At 38.3% G+C, this 23,913-nt stretch overlaps 1 protein-coding gene across 1 annotated transcript in view; it reads left to right on the forward strand.

The window, feature by feature from the left end:
* The window catches only part of NCKAP5 (NCK associated protein 5), an 811,098-nt gene that overhangs the window by 247,464 nt on the left and 539,721 nt on the right, over nucleotides 1-23,913 (forward strand). The window contains exon 3 of the mRNA XM_042462965.1: nucleotides 12,790-12,863. Within this exon, the coding sequence (XP_042318899.1) occupies nucleotides 12,790-12,863 (74 nt within the window). The remainder of the gene's footprint in view (nucleotides 1-12,789; nucleotides 12,864-23,913) is intronic.

Below are 23,913 nucleotides of genomic sequence, written 5' to 3' on the forward strand. Positions count from 1 at the left end.
GCTCTACCTGAATGTGAATACAAAAAAGGGATGTTTACCTTACACTATAATGAAATTGTGTGATATATGTGATATAAATGTATCTGTACATATGAGGCAGAGCAGGGAGCTTCTAAGTTGTCAATGAGCAACTCAGTCCGATGGGGATGTGTTCAGAGCACAACTTGAGCACTATGGGCCACAGTAGATAGCCCAGAAGGAGCAGCCTCAGCCACTCTAGTGCCGATTATGCTGGAACCACAGCAACAGGATGGCCCACTCATGAAGCCGGCTGTTGCAGCAGTCCCAAATGGGCCACAGGCAAGAACAGATTTAATCCACACCTTTTTGTGCTGGATCTTGCCACCTCAGCATGGCCTCTGTGCAGCTTCCAGCCACATTGGGGTTATACATCATGTAAATGCCATTCCCCCAAAATTGTTCAGGACTATGATGCATATCCTGGGAGCTTGAAAGAGATCCTGGAAAAAATATTTCCTGGCAATGCACATTACTGCCAAACCACACAATCCATTCTACTCATTGTTAAAAAATATGATTTCATGGATCATTTTTAATTTCAATTTTTTTTAAAAAAGCAGCCGTGACATCCCAATATAAAATGGGTTCCTGATACAGGAGCAAATAGGAGCCAGGATCAGGATGATTTTTACCAGTAAACTGATGTAGGGCCTTTATTCAGATCAAAACCATGTTCTAGATCAGAGATTTGCATTGTTCTTTTATGAAAACAAAAATTTCTAATTTAAGTATTCAAAGTGTTCAAAATTTAAGTATTTAAGTATTCAAAGATACAGTTGTGTTAGTCTGGATTCATATGCAAAGGGATATTGTAACACATTTGAGACTGAGAAAAAGGCCTTTGTAGCATAAGCTTTTGTAGGACTGAGTCAGATTCATCTGATGAAGTAGACTGAGGGTCTCAGCAGATGAATGGGAAAAGCTAGCATACTGCTGGGGTTCCCCAATTTGTCAGCAGAATATTCTGATTGATGTACCCCTGGCTCCCACAATGGTCCAATAACTGATGTACATTTTACACTGCTCCACACACTCTGTAATCCACAAAAATGGAGTATTTATGCAACATTTTTTTTGTTCCAATATTGTACGTACATGGCAGCTGCCAATTGCCTCCCTCATCTTGCCCAAGTGCCAGCCCATTGGATGGCCTGGACAACTGGATGCACAATCAGCTAACTAATCACAGGATAAAGTGACTGCCTGTACAGTGCATTGGTACATCCAGTGACACATTAGCACACCATGATCACAGAGCCCCTGTACATGCCCATTTCTCCCCCTTCCCCTATATTCCCCTGTTGGACCAGGCCGGGTTTTTTTTTTTTTAACTGTATTTATTAAATCCATTGTAATGTTGGTGACCTGACATGCTTGTTGTCATTTCACTTAATGGTGTGTGTGAAGGGTCAATGGTGCAATGGGTCAGTGGTGCAACTGACCACTCGTGTGCTTGTGCAATTGATTTACAGATGGATGACATAAAAATTATGGACAGTAATGGAACCAGCAGCTCGCTAGCCCTTTCTTCTCTCTCCACATCAGGGTGGAGTCTGGCAATAGCTCACTCTTTTTGGCTGGAACCACAGCAAACTGGGAGGTTGTGTTGCTCCATGTTAAGCCTCAGTCTATTTTCTTCCCATTTCAGCTACATGCATCATCCACACAGGTAGGGTTTGAAATGGGGCAGGGCTTCTTCTTTTAACCCATACGAACAGCCTCTCAGTCTATGAAAGCTCATACAAATTTCTTTCTCTCAGTCAGTGACATCATTAGAGGGCTGTGGGGTGTGTGGCCTGGACCCAGTGACATCCCACAAGAGGAGTGATACCTGGTTGGGCCCTCCTCCTGCTGCAGAGTGAGAAGGGCCAAGCAGCCCCCTTCTGGTTTCACTGAGGCACTGCCAGTCTTCTCATAAGGAGGTTGGCACTGCAGCAGCAAAGGAGAAGCCCAAGTGTGCCCTTTTGCTCCCCTGAAGCCCCTTGCCCCCCCCCCCCAGCAGTCCCCCTTGTACTGAGTGACACCAGGGTCAGGGACGCCACAGATGTTAATTTCAAAGGTACTACAATATTCCTTTGCATAGTTTAAGTATTCTTTTGTAAAGTGTGGACTGCATAACATATAGTGTATGAATGTTAGATTGCTAGGGAAATCCCACTTGGTGATTTCTGTTGTGCGTACCTGCATTGTTAAGCAAGTGTTCATATGTTACACTGCCCATGTGCTCATACTTTGCTCACACTGTATGTGTAGTCATATTAGAGTTACCAGTTAATGAGTCTCTGGTTTCTTTGGGTCGCCAAGCAGGGAGATAAATGTAATGGTATGTGTTGCTGAAAGTTTATATTATTGTGCAGCATGGCTTCAAAACCAGGGCATAAATCTTTTCTTAACATGAACTTCCCTTCAGTTTATATTGGGCTATCTCTGAGCCCCAGCACTGCTAGAAGTCATGTTTGGTGAGGACACAAGAGAAAAAGCCTTATTGCACAGGGCTCCTGGTACGGTACAAAAGGGACCAGGAAGGGAACAGAATGAGTGTGGGAAGCATTTTACCGCACACAGGAAGTCCCCATACGGTTCCGTTCCATTCCCCATCCATCCCAGAGGAGGAGATTTTTGAGAACTGTGCAGAACATTTCTAAAAAGTCTCCTCCTCTGGGACGGCTGGGAAACAGATGGGGAACGGAACGGGGACTTCTGGCAGTGGTGGTGTTCTGTGTGCGGTAAAATGCATCCCTCACTCGTCCCTCACTCATCCCTCACTTGTTCCATTCCCTTCCTGGCCCCTTTTGTACTTTTCCAGCCAGTCTTGTGTGATAAAGATTAAAGTCTTCTCCTTTGCCTCTCCCAGGCTATGGAATTTTCTCCCATTTCTCAGTGATCTCAGTATAATTATGGCGTCTTATCGCTTGACAATATTAAGTTTTATTTATAGTTTATAGTTTATTTTTGGGATTTTCTATTATTATTACTAGGATTATTATTTCCATTTGTTCAATGTATTTAATTATATTATTTAATTATTTTGGTTTTTTTTTGTTTGTTTATTTTTTGTTTTGAATCCTGCCCTTCTTCACAGGAACCAAGGGTGGGAGGCTTACAAGTACAAGATAATATGATTTAGTCTCCTAAATCCTAAATAGACATAGAATTGAACATAAAGACAAAATAAAGGCTGACCATTAAGTAGAACAATTATTGCCCTTAACATTACAGCTATGTAAACCACACAGATAAGGCAAAATGAGATACTTTTGCAGTTGTAAATGGAAAAGAAATGTCTATACTCTTTCATGTAAGCACTGGCAAAGGGTAATTGTAGGCCATGTTATTAATACTTAATTAGAATAGCAAAAGAAACATTTATTTTTAGTGCCTTCTGTTGTAGTACTAAGTTAAAGTTATGATACTAGTGACTGAGTGCATGAATTACTCAGAGGATTAAGAATGTTAGAACTCTGCAAGCACTATTATTAAATTTATTGCTTTTAAGATATAAAATATAATCCAAAATGCATTTTAAGGAAGAAAACATTTCATTAGGGTTTACCAAAGTGTTGGGACAATTCTTTCTTTCTTTTTTTAGTAAGGTAGTATTACGTCTGTCATAAAGACATAAAACCTACCTCACTTATTTCAATAGACTTGCTCCTTGCAGCTGAGATTGTATTAGAAATTTTAATTACATCTTTCTTTTCAAAAAGGACACTTCATTTCACCAAATTCTATCACAAATTTCTTCTTCAAGCAATGGCACATGATTGCTGTCTATTCTGTCTATATGGCATTAGAGGAATACTAAGCTTCTTTGCGATAATTCCATGAACATAGTTTGTTGAGTCACACTAGTTTTTACTGTCTCATGATTTTAAAAAATCAGCTCTCTTTTATAGTCTACAGTAGTCACATCAAACTACAAAATCTTAATATTTGTACTGAATCTGTGGCTTTTGGCTGTTCCTGCAGGATATAACTCGCATACCCATTACCCAATGGATAATATTTTTCCCTCCTCCTGATGAAAATTAATAATTTTGGCTAGCTGCTCTCATATGATGTTATTCAATGTGTTACTGCTTTCTACAATTACTCCACGAGCTACTCCTCTGAGGCTGAAAGAGTGTGACATGTCCAGGGCTACCTAGTGAGTTTCCATGGTGAAACCTGGTCTCTCAGAGTCATAGTCAAGCATTGAAACTACTACACCATGATGTTTATCACACTATGCTCTTAAAGAGGTACTATTCCAGTGTGACTCCTCTAGCTGCCTCCTGTTGCATGCTGGGATTGGCAGTTTTAAGGAGGGGTATTTAGAATTCTCAGGCAGAGAAGTTCAGCTCCTTAAAACTGCCAATCCCAGCATGCAACAGGAGGCTGCTAGAGGAGTCATACTGGAATAGTACCTCTTTAAGAGCATAGTGTGATAAACATCCATGCTGGCTCTCTACCTTCAGTGGAGATGTACATATATATGTTTAAATTTGCAGTGTGTATATGTATAGTAAAGTGGTCCCTTGCCTTATGTGGGGATCCATTCCAGACCCTTCCACATAAGGCAAGTTCCTCCTATGCTTGAGTCCATTAAGGATAATGGGGCTCGTGCACGTGATGGCATGGCAGTGCGAGTGCCACGGTCACATGCACCATTTATTAAATGGCGCAGGGCTTCCAATGTAAGCTGGAAGCTGTGTAAAAGGCGTCCGCGTATGACACAGGCACACTGTATGTGCATTATATATTTATGTGTAGATGGGTATGAATGACTTCACACATACAGTATATGTACGAGTATCATGCTGGTTGTACAACATGATTCTGAGAAAATAAATATACATTGACAAGATGAACATGAGCACTGCTGGCTACTGCAAAACAGATGTTACATTAAAACCTGCCTTAACAAGTCCTGTTCCTCCAGAAAAACAACAACACTTTTATGGCTAGAACTGGGTGTGCTGTCAGACACAGGAAAGAAAGACAAAGTGAAGGGAGGAAACAATGAAAGCAAGATGCCTCTCAGCTGTCTTACTAAAGGGGTGAAGAATGTGTTGGCATGTCTGCAGACAAGGAAGCCCCAGCCTTTGCACTCCTGTTGGCCTCTTATTGCTAATCTTTCATGTCTGTGTCTTCATGACAGGTCACAACATACAGGAGCTACTGTGTATAGCTCTGGGGAATGATTTTCTAAGTCAGCAATGTTTTTATAAAGAGAGTCTGGGCAAATGAACAGCAGACCTTTGGGTAAGGAATTTTGATGGGGTTTTTCACTCCCATTAGCCTAGTGAACTGATAGTGCTTACAGATGGCATTCCACCTAAAATTTATATGACTCCATTTCCTTAGTCTTAAAATGGATACGCTGAATTGATTGCAGCCTCCTTCACCCTTTCATCCTTTATAGGATCTTCTGTAGTAGGGAATCAATGGATTTGGGTAACCTTCACTGTGTAAGTTTAAGGACCCTTGATACATTAGGAAGTGTCCACATCGATTTAATAATGGTAGTGAGGTAGGGAGAGGAAATGATAAACATTCTTATTCATTTTAGTGATGGCTGAAGTCCCTTTGCTCCTCTGCTGAAATAAAAATTCACTCACCAATTACAGACAGAATTTGGTAACACCCTGATAGGGGAAAAAGATTGTGTGTATGTGTACACCGTAGCAATACCATCATCCACTGGAGAATGCTAGTGTTTTAAACTGCCATCTATTATGCAATTCAATTTCGAACATTTTTCTTGTGTTATATATTTCAGTTCTTTGCTAATTGTATACAGTCGGCCCTTCTTATACACTGATTTTTTATACACGGATTCAAGCATACACGGTTTGAAAATATTCCAAAAAAGTATAAATTTACCTTGATTTTCCATTTTTATAAGGGACACCATTTCGCTATGTCATTATATTTAATGGGACTTGAGCATACACGGATTTTGTTATACACGGGGGATCTTGGAACCAAACCCCAGCGTATAACAAGGGTCCACTGTATATACATATTTCACATAAACACATACACATACATACAAAGGAAAAGGGGATGAGGAACCACCAGCTTGGCTGATGGAAAGCATAGTGGAAGCACTGAGAAAATTGTAGTCCACCAAATGGAAATGTCTGTTGCTGCAGCAATTTATAACCAGTCTTCCTTGGGTGCAAATGGAGCCCAGTGTTGGTCAATAAAACGATATTGTAGCTTCCTCTCCATGGGTTTAGGATGACTGGAAAATATGCATCTGACTGCAAAGTTCACTGATTCATTTCTTTATTAGGCAATTTAATTTTCACAGAGGTTTGAAGTTTGTATTGTTCTAGCTACTGTATATTGATTTATTTTTATAAAGGTCATATTTCCATGATGCATGCCTTACATCCATAAAGAAATGAACTCAGTATCCATAATCTATGAGAAGATCTACATTTCTATGATGCATTTCCATAATGTATCCCTTAAATCCATGGGGTAATGTACACAACACTGAAATTAATGCATATTTTGTTCCTTTTCACACTTCCATCAAAACTCAGATGTTTATTGACATCTGATATAGATCTGACACAAATATTTAATAGTGGACCACAAGTCATTTCAAAATATCAAACATATATTACATTCAGTTGAAATTGCAAATGAAAGGTTGTTTTCAAAAGACAATTTGGCAAGCCTTGGGTTCTTAAATCATGTGACACAAAGGTGTTTTCCATGTAGTGTACTGTGATATTATCTTTTATCTTTGCAATCTTTATCTTTTTAATTATGTTTTAAATGTGCTTCAAATTATTGTAATTATTTGTTTTGAATCTAATCATTTCTAATAGTTTTGAAACTTAGGTAAGAGTTTCACTAACTTTGCTTTAAATTGTTGTAAGCTGCTTTAGGTCTTATACCAGAGAAAGGCAGGATACAAATTAAATAAATACATAAACAAAATATTGCAAGGTAGGTAGGTCTATTGTGCCAACTAGTTGCTATGAATTTTCACATCATTCTTGGGTTTTCTTAGTACTCATTTGGGGTTAGTAATCACTTGATTCTGAATTAATACAAACTGCATATCCTCATGTATATGTCTAGAAATTTTACACAAAAACATGACACCCCCCCCCCCAAACCTAGGTGAACTTATTCACAGGTCATCATAAATGTTGTACTAGTCTCTTATCAAGAAAAGAAAGGAAAGGAAAGGAATCATCCCCTTCTCTGTGTAGAGTAGCAGAAAGTGAGAGCTTAGTCCATTCCAGGAGCACCTAAAAGAAACATCTACCACCTCTACTCTCTCTGCCACGATTGCTTCTGATCTTTTTGAATGCTTAGATGGGAAAATGCTGCTGTTGGCAGCTCTTTGGCACTTCCCCTCAAAGGAGCACAGAGGACTGAAACTCTGAAGGATTTTAATAAGTTATTTGTGTATGTTTGTCCACTTTTCTGGGTTAAAATCAGCCTGTTATCACATTAAAGTTAAGGGCTATAATCATTGCTATCATAGGGGTGAAGCAGAGCAGTCGTCCTGGGACCATGGCAATAGTTCCTTAACGTGTCGCCAGCAAGGAGCAGCTTTTCGCCACTCCTTTTCAGGCCAGCTTCAGGCTGCCTTAGGCAGTTATGGAGTGGCTTTCAGCTGATTCACGGGTGTGCATTGTCTGAATGCCACACCTCTGAAGGGGTTGGAAGCTGCACTTTTTGGCCCATCTGTTTCAGGCCTAAGTCATCTTTTTCTTTGCTTTGCCTTTTCATCCTTTTTGACATGTGCATGTTTTCTTAGCCCTGCTCATGCCTAATCTCTTTCGCGTATCACACAGCCACCATTTACTATAGTTCTCTTCTCATCCATCCAGCCTTTACGGAGAGCACAAACAGTTAAGCATGCCAGGATTTTGCATGTTCTTTGGCATCTTTTTCCTTTGCTACATCATCTACATCCTTTGTTACAAGCCCAAGTTTTATCCTCAGATCAATGGGTCATATCAATATAAATAATTTTGTCCTCCAAAACCTGCCTTCAGCTTATATATGGGGTCAACATATAGTCAAGTATATACAATAAAGATTGAAAATATTTATATCCCATTCTACATTACAAGACCTCAGGGCAGCATACTAATAAAATATATTTTTTAATAAATTGTTATTTTTATCCTAATGAAACACAAGGAATCTAGTGGTACCTTAAAGTTTTGCTATAAAGAAAAGATTGAGTCTCACATGTATAAATACATTTCATTTTATTCCCATTTAGCCCAAATTGAAATAATCCCTTATTGCTTTGTTTTTGATTGAAAGAAATATAACTTAACAAAATGCACAGAAGGCAATACAATTTACAGACTGTTTGTGGCATTCCCTAATAAAACATATAACACACACACACACACACACACACACACACACATACACACACACACTCGTTTTTGTGGCCTTCATGTTAAAATGTTATTCCAAAGACTGATATGAGAACCAGGTGGATCTGGATTACCTCTGTTTCTATTAATAAAAGACATAAATGGAAACCAGTCCATAATAAAGGAGTAATTATGGAGTTCATTTCTTGAGTAATGAACCTGTTATGTCCCTTTTTCCATGTGAGCTACATCCTGAGATCAGGCTTATTGAATGTCTGGCTTGCTACTTCACAGAAAAGAGCCTTGGGATATCCTCTAAGGAAGACCATAAGCTATGCTTTTTAGCAATCTGCCTTGAATTCAGTTTCAAAATATCTTGCAATCCCATCACCATAAATGTGGAGTCAGAATGATGAGACCAAGAAAGCATCCTATTTTGGTACTGAATATCAGCATGAAAACTGCACCAGGGAAAAAATAACATTATTAGATTTCTTCCAAGTCACATAAATACTTTTCATGCCTTGTTAACACCTCCTGTCTCATTTGATCCATCTCATCCATGAGTCACATGCAAACACCATATGCTGTAGAGGCCAGTCACTTAAAACCATCACTTACATTCAGTGTATTTTTTTTATTTGACCTGTTTCCTTGTAAACAGTGCTCTAGCAATGGCATAGTTCCTACTTGCCCATATTTAAAAAAAATGCTTATTACTCAGACCTTGGTTATTTTAACTCCTTAGTCAGTTTCAGAGAGAAACTGTCCTTTTGTCTCAATAGCTGGCCCTTAGTTCAGTCACATCATGATTTCTGAAAGGACAGGTGACATTATGGCCTTTCTAGGGCGAGTCCCACCACCATCCTTACAATTTGAATTTCTAACTGCAGCCCATGGTATCATGTTATGAACGGAGGAAGGTTGCACAGGCCTGGGCTGCTAAAAGGATTTTCTGCTGTAGGTTGCTGCCACCTTCTCTGTGTTTCAAAGTCCATTGGGATTCTTATGTCGCATACAAAATGAACAGGATCTTAGGCAACCTGTTATCCTAGCTACACTCCAGTTTTGAAGTGAAAATAAGTATGTGGCAAAACTTTATGTCTTAAATTCAGTTGTAAATCCTAGTTGGAGTTGTTGTTATTATTATTATTATTATTATTATTTGTATTACCTGCCTCTCCCTGCGTATCGAGGTGGGATTACGACAGAGAATAGACTCATTAAATCAACCAAACTACATATGTGTTGCCTTACCAAGCTGCCTTTGATTTAATATGTCTACTCTACTTGGGACAAACCATTAGATTTAGGCCTAGGAGTACACTTAGAACTCTGGGGAGAATATGTGTGGATCTCTACATATAGTATCACTCACAGTTAGTAGCCCAAGTAAAATCTGAGCAGAAGCAATACCTGATATGAAACTCTATATGATCCAAATTATATTTGTATCTATGTCTCTCTCTGTTATAGTTGAGAATACAATGCCTGTACAGTGGACCCTTGCTATACGCTGGAGTTTGGTTCCAAGATCTCCCGTGTATAACAAAATCCGTGTATGCTCAAGTCCCATTAAATATAATGACATAGCAAAATGGTGTCCCTTATAAAAAATGGAAAATCAAGGTAAATTTATACTTTTTGGAACATTTTCAAACCGTGTATGCTTGAATCCGTGTATAAAAAATCCGTGTATAAGAAGGACCGACTGTACTCTAGCTAGAGGTACCTCAGTACACCAAAGGTGAACAACTGTGGAATGCATTAACCCCACAGGAGACCCACCACACTATGACCATTCTTACAAATAACTAAATTATTTTATTTATTTTGCCCCCAGATGCCCCAAACTCCATTTAGAAAATGTTGGAGGGTTGTCTCCATCTAGGTGACATGCAGAGCAGTCTGTTACAAGGGTTGGTGTCACATGGTACAGTAACTCATGGTGTCACCCTCCCATCTTCTCCCATAACACATCATACATAACCTGTTTCTGTTGAAGATTCATTAGTTCCAGTATTGGTTACTAGTCTGCTAGAGAACAGTGAGCAAGAGTTGAGATTCCAAATATTTATTTTTAACAGTGCATAGTGAACAACATTGTACCATGCAATTTATATATACTGTACTTTGGGGTTCCTGAAAGAAGAGTACTGTATGTATGTGTGTGTACATATTGTTACCAAAAAAGGTAAGTTTTCATGCCCCACCAGAAATGGCAGTATATCCTTTGAAATGTTGGGGAATATTTATTAGCTCAAAGGCTTGCAAAAAGGCTAGGTAAAATTTGCTAAGATCTTTATGCCTATTTATAACAGGATTAACTATGAGAGAACTCCAGTTACAACTAACAAAGAGGATTTTATTTTAAAATGTGCAAATGTTGCGTGTTCACAGACTCAAGAGCAGAGCCAAACAACCAAGATTCACAAAAAACCAAAGCAATACTGCTGCCTTATGCAGGATCCAGCACCTTTTCTCACATTAGTCAACTTAAAGCCTTCTTGGGATGTCTGAGGTCAAAACGATGGTGGTCAGAATGGTTTTTTCCTTTTCCATTGGAACTTTTGATAAAAAGGAGGCTTCCTACAAATGCATACCTTTTGAAACCAGATTTTGACAATTAAGTATTTGAGATAATCTAATTAAACGATGTACTTCTAGTGTGCATTTTCAATACACTTCCTTCAGCCTCTTTGAAAGATGTTATCTGCTGTATCCCACTTATTGGTGTAACATTGTGATAGAGTATGAGTAGAATATCAGAAGAACACAGCTCCAAAAATCTTGTATTAGGTGCGTGAAGTAGCAGGAGAGTAAATACTGTACTGTACTGTAACCCTGTTAAGTATCTGGCCAGCTGTTTCCTAATAGCATCAGAATTATGTAGTTTGACAGCCTGGAACAGATGATAAATGACAAATGCCATTTCATGGGACAATCTTTAATTGTCATAGCAATAACCAATATAATTTCAGAAGGCCCACTGTAGGAATTTCATTAGGAGAGCAAAATAAATACTGCAGGGGTATAAAAGTAAAAATGCTGGAGCCATTCATTATTTTTAATGATAAAAATCTTCCTAATCATAGTCTTCCAACTGACTTGGAGCATCTGCTCCAAACAATGTCATCTTGTTATCCAAAAATCAAAGAATTTTAAGATAGCATGACCCAATTTTCAATCAACTTATTAATTCTTCCCAAAAAAGAATATATAGGTATTCCTAGATGCATTTTACTGCATGTTTTCTGGTGAATATCTTGACATTAAGACATCCATTCTATTCCAATTTCATAATCTATTTGTAAACTGAGAGGCCACCACAAAGCTACTGAAAACTTCAGGGAAAATAAAATGTACCCAGTGTGGATGAAATATGATATTCTCTTGTAACATATATCTTCATATTAAAAAGAGCTGTGGCAATGTTCCATTATTCATAATGCTCCCATGTTGTACTCTTCAATTTTGAGAAGAAATGGCAGAAGAAAGACTTGTCATTAATATTATAAACAATTCCACAACCATATACCTTCACCATCAATAATAAAACTTTACAAGACAAACCATCGATGTTTGAAAAATGTGTGTATTCTCATAAAGAGGGTGCACCCTTTCTATTTTGGTGGATGCATAAAATACCACCAAGAAATTTCTTTAACAACACTATTATACATTGTTTCTTTTAAAAGTAATTATATAGCCTGATGGCACATTGCAATTATAAATTATAATTATAATCAATTAATTTATCATTCATATTTACATTCAATTTAACTTAAAGGAGACATATTGTTAGATGAAGGTAAGATATGGCTGCTTACAAATTGTTTAGTAATTATATTTTTTAATACTTTGGTAATTTCTTCTTCCTTTTATAATAATTATATGAATACTTACTTATTTATCTCAAATTAATCAATACATTTTCCTATCAAATTGTTCATAACATGGAAAAGACATGACAAACTTTCTTGACTATTTTTTTTATTTTTCTATTACACACGCATGGGATTGTTAGTCCCGTTGTTGCCCTCAAGTCATTTCTGATTTATGTGACCCTATCACAGGGTTTTCTTGGCAGAATTTGTTCAGCGGAGGTTTGCTTTGCCTTCCTTTGAGGCTGAAAGGGAGTGACTTGCCAAGGTCACCCAGTGGGTTTCCATGGCCAGGCTGGGATTTGAACCCTGGTGTCCAGAGTCCTAGTCCAATGCTCAAACCACTATACCATGTTGCCATGCTACTTTTCTATATCAATTGCTATTTACCCCCATAAGTATCTATTACTGCTCTGTGAGGTGGGGAATACAGATAGAGAAAACTCTCTATTTACAGTGATTAAAAACAATCTTTGTTAAATCAATTTGAAATCTGTGAATTCTTTTTCTGATCCTTTTGCTTTTTTTTTTTGCAGGAATATATGGATTCTAATAAATATATTGACCATTTGTTAACTCAGTTGGAAGAGCAACGTTGGAATGTATGGAGGTAAGTGTTATTTGTTCATATACACAAGGCAATCATATATCTATTTAGAATGATCTCTCCTCACATTTCATTAGAACTTGTCCCCCATTATCCTGAGAAACCAGTATGACTTCCATTTACTTTTGCCATGCCTTCAAATGTAATGCCAAATATTGAAATCTCATCTATTGACTTAAACACTAATTAATGGATAATTATCCCCATCTGATAGTTAGTGTGACATTAATTATATATTGTAGTATTGTTTCAGATTGAATGCTAGCATAAGGATCTGCTTGTTCTTTTCAACCATCTGAGCTTCACAGTGACAGTCTTTTCCTGTGGTACCTGTTTCTTGATAGGTTTTATCCATACTGTATAATGATAGCAGTTTAATACCACTTTAACAGCAGTGACTCTATCCTATGGAATCCTGGTATGTGAAGTTGAATGAGGCACTTAGAAATCTGGCTGCTAGAGAAATCTTCTTCATTTTTATGAACCTACAGCAGACTAGGAGAGAATTCCAAGCACCTCACCACTGTACAAATCCCAATATTCCATGGGATGTGACCATAACCATTAAAGCAGTATCATATTAGTGTAACTGTGCACTGTGGACACATCTTTGTCACCCATAATGATGTCTAAGGACTTTTTTGTCAAGCAATTCTCTGGTGGAATCCTGCCTTGGTTCAGAATCTACTAATCTTTCTGAAAGTTTCACAAAATATACTTCCCCATTTGAAATGCATTTTGATGGTCAATTATTTTTTTTTAACAAAAAAGCCTGATTACATACAGGATGACCAGACATTCTCCAACATGGCCTAGATTTCAACCTTCTGTCCAGGAGGAATTCCAAAACATCTTCCATTTTTAGCATGCCTAAGAAACATGAATTTCTATATCTATGAGTGTTTTTAGTTTTTATTTTGTAATGTCCTCTATTTTTCTTGAATGCCCTACATTTTGCAGTGCCTTTTCTTCCTTTGTTATGCTATCTGGTCACCCTAAGTTACACATTAATTTTCTTCTTTATGAAGACATATAATTCTACATGCCTCACATATTTGAGTAGGCATGTGCATATGTTACTATAATTGATAAAACTGCTTGATGATGATGATGATGATGATGATGATGATGATGATGATGATGGAACCTGCTAGGTCTCTCAAGATGCAGCACAACAGATTTTTTAAAAAAACACACACAACCCAGATTAAAACAGATTTTAAAAAACAGTGCATCAATGAAGCAGCCCCAAAACGCCAACCCTAGTTTAAAGTTGCAGAAGGTACAGAGCTAAGCAAGGATGGAACCAGTCTTATTTCCACTGGAAGGAAGTCCCATAAGTGGTGTGGTACAGTAGAGAGACCCCTGTCTTATGTACAAACCAACCTAGCTCCTCAAAGCAATGGGAAATGTAATAGGAAATGAAATAGGGCCTCCATTGTTCTGGTATTAAAGGTGGGCTCACATGGGGGAAATAATATCCAGATATCGAAACCCCAAGCCACTTAGGGCTTTGTAAGTAAAAAACAGCATTTCAATTTGGGTTCAGAGGCAACCTGAAAGACAGTGCAGTTGGTAATGTACTATTGATATGTGGACACTAAAACACACAGTAGTCTAACCATTCCATTTTGCATGAGCTGTTGCTTTTCAAGGGCTCCCCCAAATAGAGTTCATTACAGTAGTCTAATTGGAAAGTAACCAAGACATAAACCCTTATGATCAAATCTGCTCACCTTGGAATCTGGGGCATCTGGCTCATCAGCCATAGTGGGACAAATGCACTGCCACAGCAGTCACATATCAAAGTAGTTTAAACATCTTACTACTCTAAATTCCTATTTCATAAATTAAACTAAAAAGAAGTTTAATATTTCTCACACTCTACTCTGTTTCTGAATCTCTGCCTTCTGAAGTTTGTCTGCTATGGTGGTTTTGTAAGAAAAAGCCAGTAGGATCCAGAAATATTAATCAGATATTCTTCTCCCCCATCCCCTGCAGTATCTAATTTACAAAAGCTCATTAACCTGAAATGCTTATTACTAGAGATGAGTTTGCTTGAGAAACTTAAAATATCAATGTATCAAAGCAACTAGGGCATAATGGGCATAAGAACTGTGTGTATTTCATCATATTTATATTTACCTGAGCACATAGTAGAAGCCATAACTGAAACATATGAAAGAATTATTCTCAAATAGATTTTAGATTATTCTGTCCAATGAGTTGAAATGTAACAGGTAAATATTAAAATTGCCCAACTTCTGATAATTAGTAGATTGGACTGTCTATATGCATGGCTTTCTATATTTTCAGGGTATGTATAGTAATCCCTAACATAACTTTTTGCAAAGCCAGCAGCAAATGTCAGGACTGAGAGACCTCAGCTTTGGTCACAGCTGAACTGAACTTTTAAACATGCAACCTTTTTTATTTCTCCTTTTAAGAACAAAATATTTTTAGATGCCTATTTAAACCAAGAAAAAATATTTCCAACACATTCTTACATATGTCTGCTCAAAACTAGTTCTCCTTGGTTTCACTAGAGCAAAGTCTTAGAGAAAAAAAAACCCTACAGGACTGAAGCCTTATAGTAGGAAGGGACGGTCTATAAATAACTATGGCTGCATCTGAACTGCAGAAATAAGGCAGTTTGACACTGTTTTAACTGCCATGGCAAAATGCTATGGAATTCTGGGAGTTTTAGTTTTGTGACATATTTAGCCTTCTCTGTGGTGCCACAGGGAACTTCAAATTCCAGAGCCTTGATCCATGATACTTCAAGTGGTGTCAGACTGCATTATTTCTTCAGGGCAGATGCAGCATATAAGATTATAGCCAGCTGCATGCCTGCCTGTCTTTCTTTTCAATATTTATTAAAATATTTAAAATATTTATATCCTTCCCCATGTCGAAGAATCTCAGGGCCAAAACTGACAAAGTAAAACAGTTTAAGTAATTAAAAACAATTTGACAAGATAAAAGAATATATAAAGTTACAGTATATCAGGTATCCACAACCCACTGGAACCTGCTATTAAAATACTTTGTTTTTGACTTTTAAGAACAGGGTAAAATTATGAGATATATTTCCAGTTGAGAGGGATGCATGCTAGAGCAATGGATTTGACATAGTGGTGATGTATTTCTCTCATTGGAAACATTTCTGTTAATTGAAAGCAATGCATGGGCTTAACACCTTTTGCAAGAAGAGTGCCAACAATTGAGGGACACTGTCTAGTCCTGGTGAGAGTTGAGTCCATGGAGAAATTTGGAAGGTGCCTGATTTGGAGCTGATAACAGGAGCATGTGACTTATCCTGTACAAAATTCAGAAGTTGAAAAATGCAATTAAGAATTAGTGATTAGAGGCAAGCCTTTTTATAAACTCTGACCAAGACCACACTGCCACACTGCAGTTTGAATGCAGATTGATATCTGTCATGGCTCCATTCTATGGAATCTTGGGATTTGTAATTTATTGTGGCATCAGAGCTCTCTGACAGAGGATATTTCACAAAATAACTCACAAAACTGCAAACCCCAGAATTCTATAGCCTTGAGCCACAGCAGTTAAAGGGGCATCCAAGTGCATTGTCATCATCATTATCATTACCATTATTTGCAGTGCAGATTAGATGCAAGACTCAGGGGGTGTTCTCACTAGGCGAAACCCCGCGTTCTGAATCGAATCCTAGGAGTGGCGTTCCTACTAGGAACCAATTTAAATCTAGAACTGTTCTAGAGCAACCCGCAATCATCCCCACTACAAATCGAATCGTGGAGCGGTTTAAAATTTTGAATCGTGTTTCCGTCATTTAACGCGTGTTAAAAAAGTACTAGGGTCGGACCTACATTTTTCCCTTGAATCGGGATAGGAACCGGAGCATTTAAATAGGAACGACAGCCTTTGAAATCGGGTTAGCTGGATGGGAGGAGCGGAGTGCGATGGGGCTGGCCTTGGGGGAGTTGCCCTTTCTGTCCCCATCCGTCGTGGCTGTCGCCATTTTTGCTTCCCTCACCCCTTTGTCCGCTGTGGTCTTTCAATAAGAGATAAGGATTATTTTTATTTTTTATTTTAATGGTTTACAGGCGCTTAATCTCTTCAGCGCTTTAAGCGCCTGAAGTCCGGGCTGCTCAAGCGCCTGCATCTGCCAAAGGACTACAAGGCTTCCCCCGGTGGATTGCAACCTCCCCTCTGTGTGGGGAGAGCCCATTTCTAACGGAGGAGAGGCAGGAAGGGAAGCTTCCTCTCGAAGAGGCATTCCCTGCCCGCTTGGGCTCTGATCTCGCCCAGGCAGGGAAGGGAAGGCTCCTCGTGAGGAGGTATCTGATCTCGTCCAGGCAGGGAAGGGCTCTGATCAATGGGGGGGGGGATAGAGCCTTTCTCCCTCCCTTTCTCAAATGGAATCTGCCTTCTCCTCCAACCCTGGAAAGAGAATCTTTGGGAAGAGTGCTCCCTCCCTGCTTTTCCAGCAGCCTCCTTCATTGATCTCTGGGCTCTCTGAAGGGATTCTCCCTGGCTGTCTTGGGAGACATGAAGAGGGGATGCTTTCCTGCAAAACCCATCCCCATAGTTTCTCTGGAAACAGCTTGGGCTCCCCAAATTTACTTTGTCAGAAGCCTCTCCCATTGATCTCTGGGCTCTCTGAAGGGATTCTCCCTGGCTGTCTTGGGATGTCTCTTGCTCTTGCTTTATTTGGCTTTCACTCTCTCCTCTCTCTTAGGTCTGCAGCCTCTTGCCGCTGGGATCGTTCTCTTTTCCCCTTTTCTGTCTTGTGTCTCTATCCCACTTAAACTGACTGCCTTCTCCTCCTTGATTCCATTTTCCAACCCTGGGCTTTGGATGCAGAGTCTCTACCCACTGAAACCCACTGCCTTCTCCTCCTTGATCCGATTTGGCACACACACACACACACACACACACACTACAGACAGACAGACAGACAGACAGACAGACAGACAGACAGACACACGATTATTTATGAATACTCACTCACACACATGCATATATATATAAATGCATACACACACAAACATATAGGTATATATACACATATATATTTTTGTGTGTGTTTGCACACATGTATATATATATATATGCGTGTGTGTGTGTGTGTGTGTGTGTGTGTGTATATATATATATATATATAAGGTAATTATAAAGTAACAACTTTTTTAATTTATGAAAAAACCCTCATCTGTAGTTCCAAACCCACTGTAGAAATAATACAGTTTGAGACCCCTTAACCTGCCCTGGCTCAGTACTAAGGAATTATGGGAACTGTTGTGTTTGTGAGACATTTATCCTCCTCTGCCAGAGAGTGCTGGTGCCATAATAAACTACCATTCCCAGGATTCCCTAGCACTGAGTTATGGCAGTTAATATGGGGAGACGCAGAAGAGGACGTTTGAGCGATTAAGCGCCTTCATTGGTCCATTTGAAAAAAAACAAACGCCAAAAATACATCGATTCACAAACTGTCAATGAAATGGAAACGATGCCAAAAGTTAAATCGCTTCCAAATATTCCGGATTAACATTACGTCATTCTGACGTACTATTGATTGACAGCTCCAAATAAGGTATGGAGGAGAAAAATCGATTTATTTAAACACTGATTTCATGCCAAGTAGGAACGCTTGCAGGTAAAAACTTCGATTTAAAAAAACAGATAGGAACGAAGAATAAAAGCGATTCGGAACGCGGGATAAGACCAGGGTTATTTTGAATCGGTTTTATTAAAAACGTTGTATTTTAAATTGTTTCAAATCTTAAGTGAGAACACCCCCTCAGGAATCAGATTACTTGGTTGTATGAGTGGCAGTTCCAATATATGAGACATCATATATGCTGAGCTTGACTATTCCTCCCATGGTTAGTCATGAGAAGAGAATAACATCATGCTACAGAATGAAGCAACTTTCAGGTGCAGCCCTCTGACCTTGGGAATTTCCCTTACTTCATTGGGTGGATTGATGACAGAGCTGATAAACAAACTTGATGGAGCATGACTAGGATGTTGGTCCTTCAATAGCATCTGTCTCATTGGCTGCAGTCACTAGTGGTCTCTAACTGGTTGACATGGGCTGTGTCAGGGTCCTGATACAGCAGCTCTGCAGGTCTTCTCTTTATACTGCTAACTCAGCAAGGGTTTCTGCTGACAGTGTGGTCATGACTAGAGAGACCATAATCAAACAGGACATATAAAAAGACAAGTACTGTGCACACAAGTAGTGTGTAAAACAGTCTTTTTGACTTACAGGTCAAGGCATGAATGCACATTAATTAATAAATAAGAGAGATGGAAACAATTTTAGGTAGATAAGCAGTAGAGCCAGCATGGCATAGTGGTCTGAGTGCTGGACTATGACTGGAAACTAGGGTTCGATTCCACACTTGAACATGAAACCCACTAGGTGACTTGGGCAAGTCACATTTTGTCAGTCTCAGGGAAAGGCAATGGCAAACCCCCTCTGAACAAATCTTGCAACTGAAAACCCCATGGTAGACTCTCCTTAGTGTCAGCATAAGCTGGAAACAACTTGAAAACAGACATTATCATCATCATCAACAATAACAGATAAGCATTACTAACTTTGGTCCAAAACACATTGCAGAAAAATGCAGTTTGAGGCCGCTTTAACTGCCCTGGCTCAGAGCTAGGGAATTCTGGAAATTGTAGTTTATTTTGGCCCCAAAGCTCTCTGCCAGAGAAGACTAAATGTCTCACAAAACTACAGTTGCAAGAATTCCCTGACATTGAGCCAGGGCAGTTAAGGTGGTCTCTGATTGGGTTATTTAATAATAATAATAATAATAATTTGTTTTATTTATATACCGCTATTCCAAAGATCATAGCGGTGAACAGCAAGTAAGCTAATTAGCAAGTAAGCTAATTTCTGCTGTGTATTTGGGGTGTTTCACTGCAGATTGCTGTTGGTCAGAATTGAAGCCATGCTTCTTTATTTTACATTCTTCTTAACAGAAACAGAAATAAGAAACATGAATAAAAATATGAGCATGGTTTTGAACATGATTTTAATTCCTATTCAAATGTTACCCAGTTTGAATCAATGTATATAGAGAGGGGCCTTACTCTTTCCAATATAGCCTTCTCTCTAATGGAAAGCAACATGTTTGAAGACAGATTCCTGTTGGTTTCGACTTTCCAAACAAGCAAGAGAACAAGGCTGCATCTACATTTCAGAACTAATGCACTTTGACACTACTTTAACTGCCATGACTCAGTGCTATGCAATTCTGTGATTTGTAATTTTGTGCAATATTTAGCTGTCTCTGTCAGAGAGCTCTGGTGCCACAACAAATTACAAATCCCAGGATTCCATAGGATGAAATCATGAGTGTTAAAGTGGTGTCACACTGCATTAATTCTGCAGTGTTACTGCATTAATTCTGCAGTGTTGCAGCATCCTTGGAAATCACTGTTCTTGCTCACATGGAGACACAGAGGCTCTCCATGAACAGAAACTTTCTTCAGGTTTGTCACTTTCTGCATGAGGAAAGTGACAAAGTGGTAGGGCTGGGCATCATGAGTTACAGATAAAGGAGAAAAGTCACAGTATACAAAACAATATAAAACGGAGGAAGGGAGAGGATGGGAAAAAATAATGTAGCAGCTTCTTTAAGACTAACTGGCTTTTATTTTTGCATGAACATTCATACATATAAATACACTGCTTTGGATGCAGTACAGAGTGGGTTTATATCGAGAAAAACTCGTACAAAAATAAAAACCAATTGGTCTTAAACGTGCTACTGCAATCCATTTTTCATTCCCTCCCTCCCTCTCCCATTCTTCTTTTTATGCTGCAAGAGATTAACACAGCTACTTCTTTGAAAAATATACAAAACAATTTGCATAGTTTGCTAACTATATTGATATTTATTCATTTAAATATTCATAACCTGTATTCTGTTGAGGGAGCATAAAGTGGCATCCAATAAAACCAGTTTGACTAATTTAAAACACTATAAAGAATAAACCCCCTGATTTTAAAAGATTAAAAACATATTAAACAAGTTAACAAGTTAAAAAGACAGATTAAAACAGGTTATAATAATTTAAACAGATTTTCACATCAGTATCGTTTCCACTTTCTCCCTTAAATATTTGAAGAAATTAAAAGTTTGTTGCTTTTCATCTCTTCAATATTTTCTAATTTCTAATCTGCAGTTTTATCCAGACTCCAAATATTTTATAAGTGCTCCAGCTAGTTTACATGATGGTGCTTCATATAACTGTCTTCCTGTTAATATCTATGCCATAGTACATTTCAATCTAATTTAGAATATTTATTTTTAACAATTCTATCCAAATACCCCATGCAAAATGTTGGGAATATTTTATTAACTTTTATATACTCCTTTGGCTTTGTTAGAGGGTTTTTGTGTTGGCTTTTAAATAAAGGGATTCTCTGATATGTGGAAGACCATGGGAATAGCTGATGCTATCCAAGGGCAACACTAGATTGTCTACAGTCAGACAGATGTCCTAATAAATCAGCATGGACCACTTCTCAGACTTCATTATGCCCTTGATTTGTGGCTGCCACAATTTTAACATATTGGGTCATTGGGTATTGAACCTGACATTGAACGATAGCCCCCCCAGTTTACTCTGGGCTAGCTAATAAAACAGACAGACACAAATTCTGAACATTTAGCTCCTTCAGCATTACTCACAGCCTAGGCTGATTTATAGGAACCAAACTTAAACAGAGGAGACTAAAAGCAAAGTCATGGTGCTCATACAAAATGTCTATGTTACCACATGTAGAACAGCACACAAGAAGAAGCTTAATTGGATATGGGAGAGGAATTTCTTCTTCTCATTTTATGGGGCTGGATAGATTTTGTTTTCTTTATGTGGCATAACCATCTGTTCTCAAACATGAAAATTTATTGCTACAATATTATACTCTGGAAGACTGCTTAAGGATTGCTCATGTTTTGTAACATTTTGCGAAAACAAATCAAGAACCTATATCCAGATCCTTGTTTTCCTCAGGATTTGTAAAAACACAGTAAAAATCCCCCTCAGCAAAATCTACAAATACAACTGAACCAACCCATTTCAAATTTCTTACTATATTTTTTTCTAGAAGCATGCAAAGGTTAAATTAGGATGTTGAAATCCTAGATCATTTTGAGACAAGATCTGTTTTTGGCTTGTTTGTTTTAGTTAATACATTATGCTTTGAATATCTGATGTTCTTTTAGTTGCCTTGCAAAATATCTTTATGTCTCAGTTCCATCCTTGTTTAACCATTATAAATAAATAATGATATAGTAAGTAATGATTTTCTCCATTTGCAGAAGAGGATTATTTTGTTGTCCAGTCACATCCTCTTATTGCTACTAACACACTGCTCTGTATTATGGCTAACTAAAGGTTTAGACATCTGCACAGTCTATTTACTTGTGGTGGCTGTGAATCATCAATTCAGTTTCAACACATGATTTCAGAGGTTTTCTTGATATGTAGTAATTATGCTTCAGTAAAAAATGTTATTTTCTTGGACATAAAGAGTTGATATTGATGCTATGGGGATTTCTACCAGTTCAGTATTCTGGGAGGGCGTGTGAATGCAATGTAACATGGATGAGTATGAAACGTGTATAGCAAATTCCATTATCGATCTAAGCCAGGATTCCAGAATATGCTGACTGGAGGTTAGAAAATATTCTGGAAAACTGAAGGTGGAAATGTTTTAGCTGTATATTTATACAGATCTGGAGAAATGTGAACACTTTTCATTGTTTAAACCTCGGACTCCAGTATTTCTGAGGTAATACTGATGGATTAAAACAGAATTAATGCACATTTTACATCAGGTTGGGACTGTTATTAGTTATGTTTAGAGTAAGACCACTGAAATCAATTTGTCACATGGATAATTCATCATATGTATATCAATGCTATACTGTAAGCATGACCAATTTAGGATTCATCCTGTTTGGGCAACAGGAAATGGGGTTGATAATCATCCCATTTCAATTCTTGTCTGCCATGGGGGCAGGAGGAATAGACTTGAGACGTCTCAATGAGGAAATTGTAATCCTGGAAGATTCCCACAATAATGTCCTCCTGGGCTTTGTTGTCAGAGATTGACAGAGAGTTGAAAAAATTGTGTCTGGAATACATCACTTCAGGTGCAGATTGGATTTTTCTATTTTTTAAGAATGCTCCTAGGCATAGTAGAGGACTGTTACCAAATATGCCCTCTACAAAATTTGGCATAAATGATTGCCATATATGACCCCTAGATGAACTCTGGCTGCCTGTCCTCCATTAAGAGCTAAGTGAGGGGACATGTACACACCACGCCTAGAAGGTGAAGTCATCTTCAATAAATATTATCCTTTCAGATAGTCTAGGAAGTTGCAGATGAGATTATCATTTTGCCCATGTAATCAAGAGGTGCAGTGTTTGCCCTCCCAGAGTTGTTTACCCCCTCCCCGGGTCTGTTGTCTGAGCAGATTAAGCCTATAAAACAAGCAGAGCTAGTCATCCAGGTATAAAACAAGTAATTAAACACCTTTGCCAGAGATGGGCCTTTTGCCCCAATAAAAAACCCAAACTTTTACAAGTCTGTGCCATCTGAGAGGTCAACACATTTCACTTCAGTCAGACCTTTGACTTGGACACCATCATTTCTGTTCAAACCCATGTTGCGGAGTGGACTTGTCCCATTGCCATTCTTTCCATTCAATTCCTGGAGGCGAATCTGCACTTTGGTGAGTATAGCCCTTGTGAAGCCTGAACTCTTTCTCCATGCTAATCTCTTATTTTCCTGAGCCTTGTATGAGTGTGTGTGTGTGTTAGGAAATTGTGTGTGGTTTTGACTATTAATAAATTGGATATTAACTATAGAAGTTTGTCTCTGCTCCATTTATGGAATTCCCTGATCTTTGACGGGAGATGACCTTGCAGGGCTGTTGTAGCAAGCCGCTCTCGTGATATTAAGCTAATAATAATAATAATAATAATAATAATAATAATAATAATAATAATAATAATAATAATAATA

The sequence above is a fragment of the Sceloporus undulatus genome, chromosome 1 (assembly GCF_019175285.1).
Source record: "Sceloporus undulatus isolate JIND9_A2432 ecotype Alabama chromosome 1, SceUnd_v1.1, whole genome shotgun sequence".
NCBI classification, from domain to species: Eukaryota; Metazoa; Chordata; class Lepidosauria; order Squamata; family Phrynosomatidae; genus Sceloporus; species Sceloporus undulatus.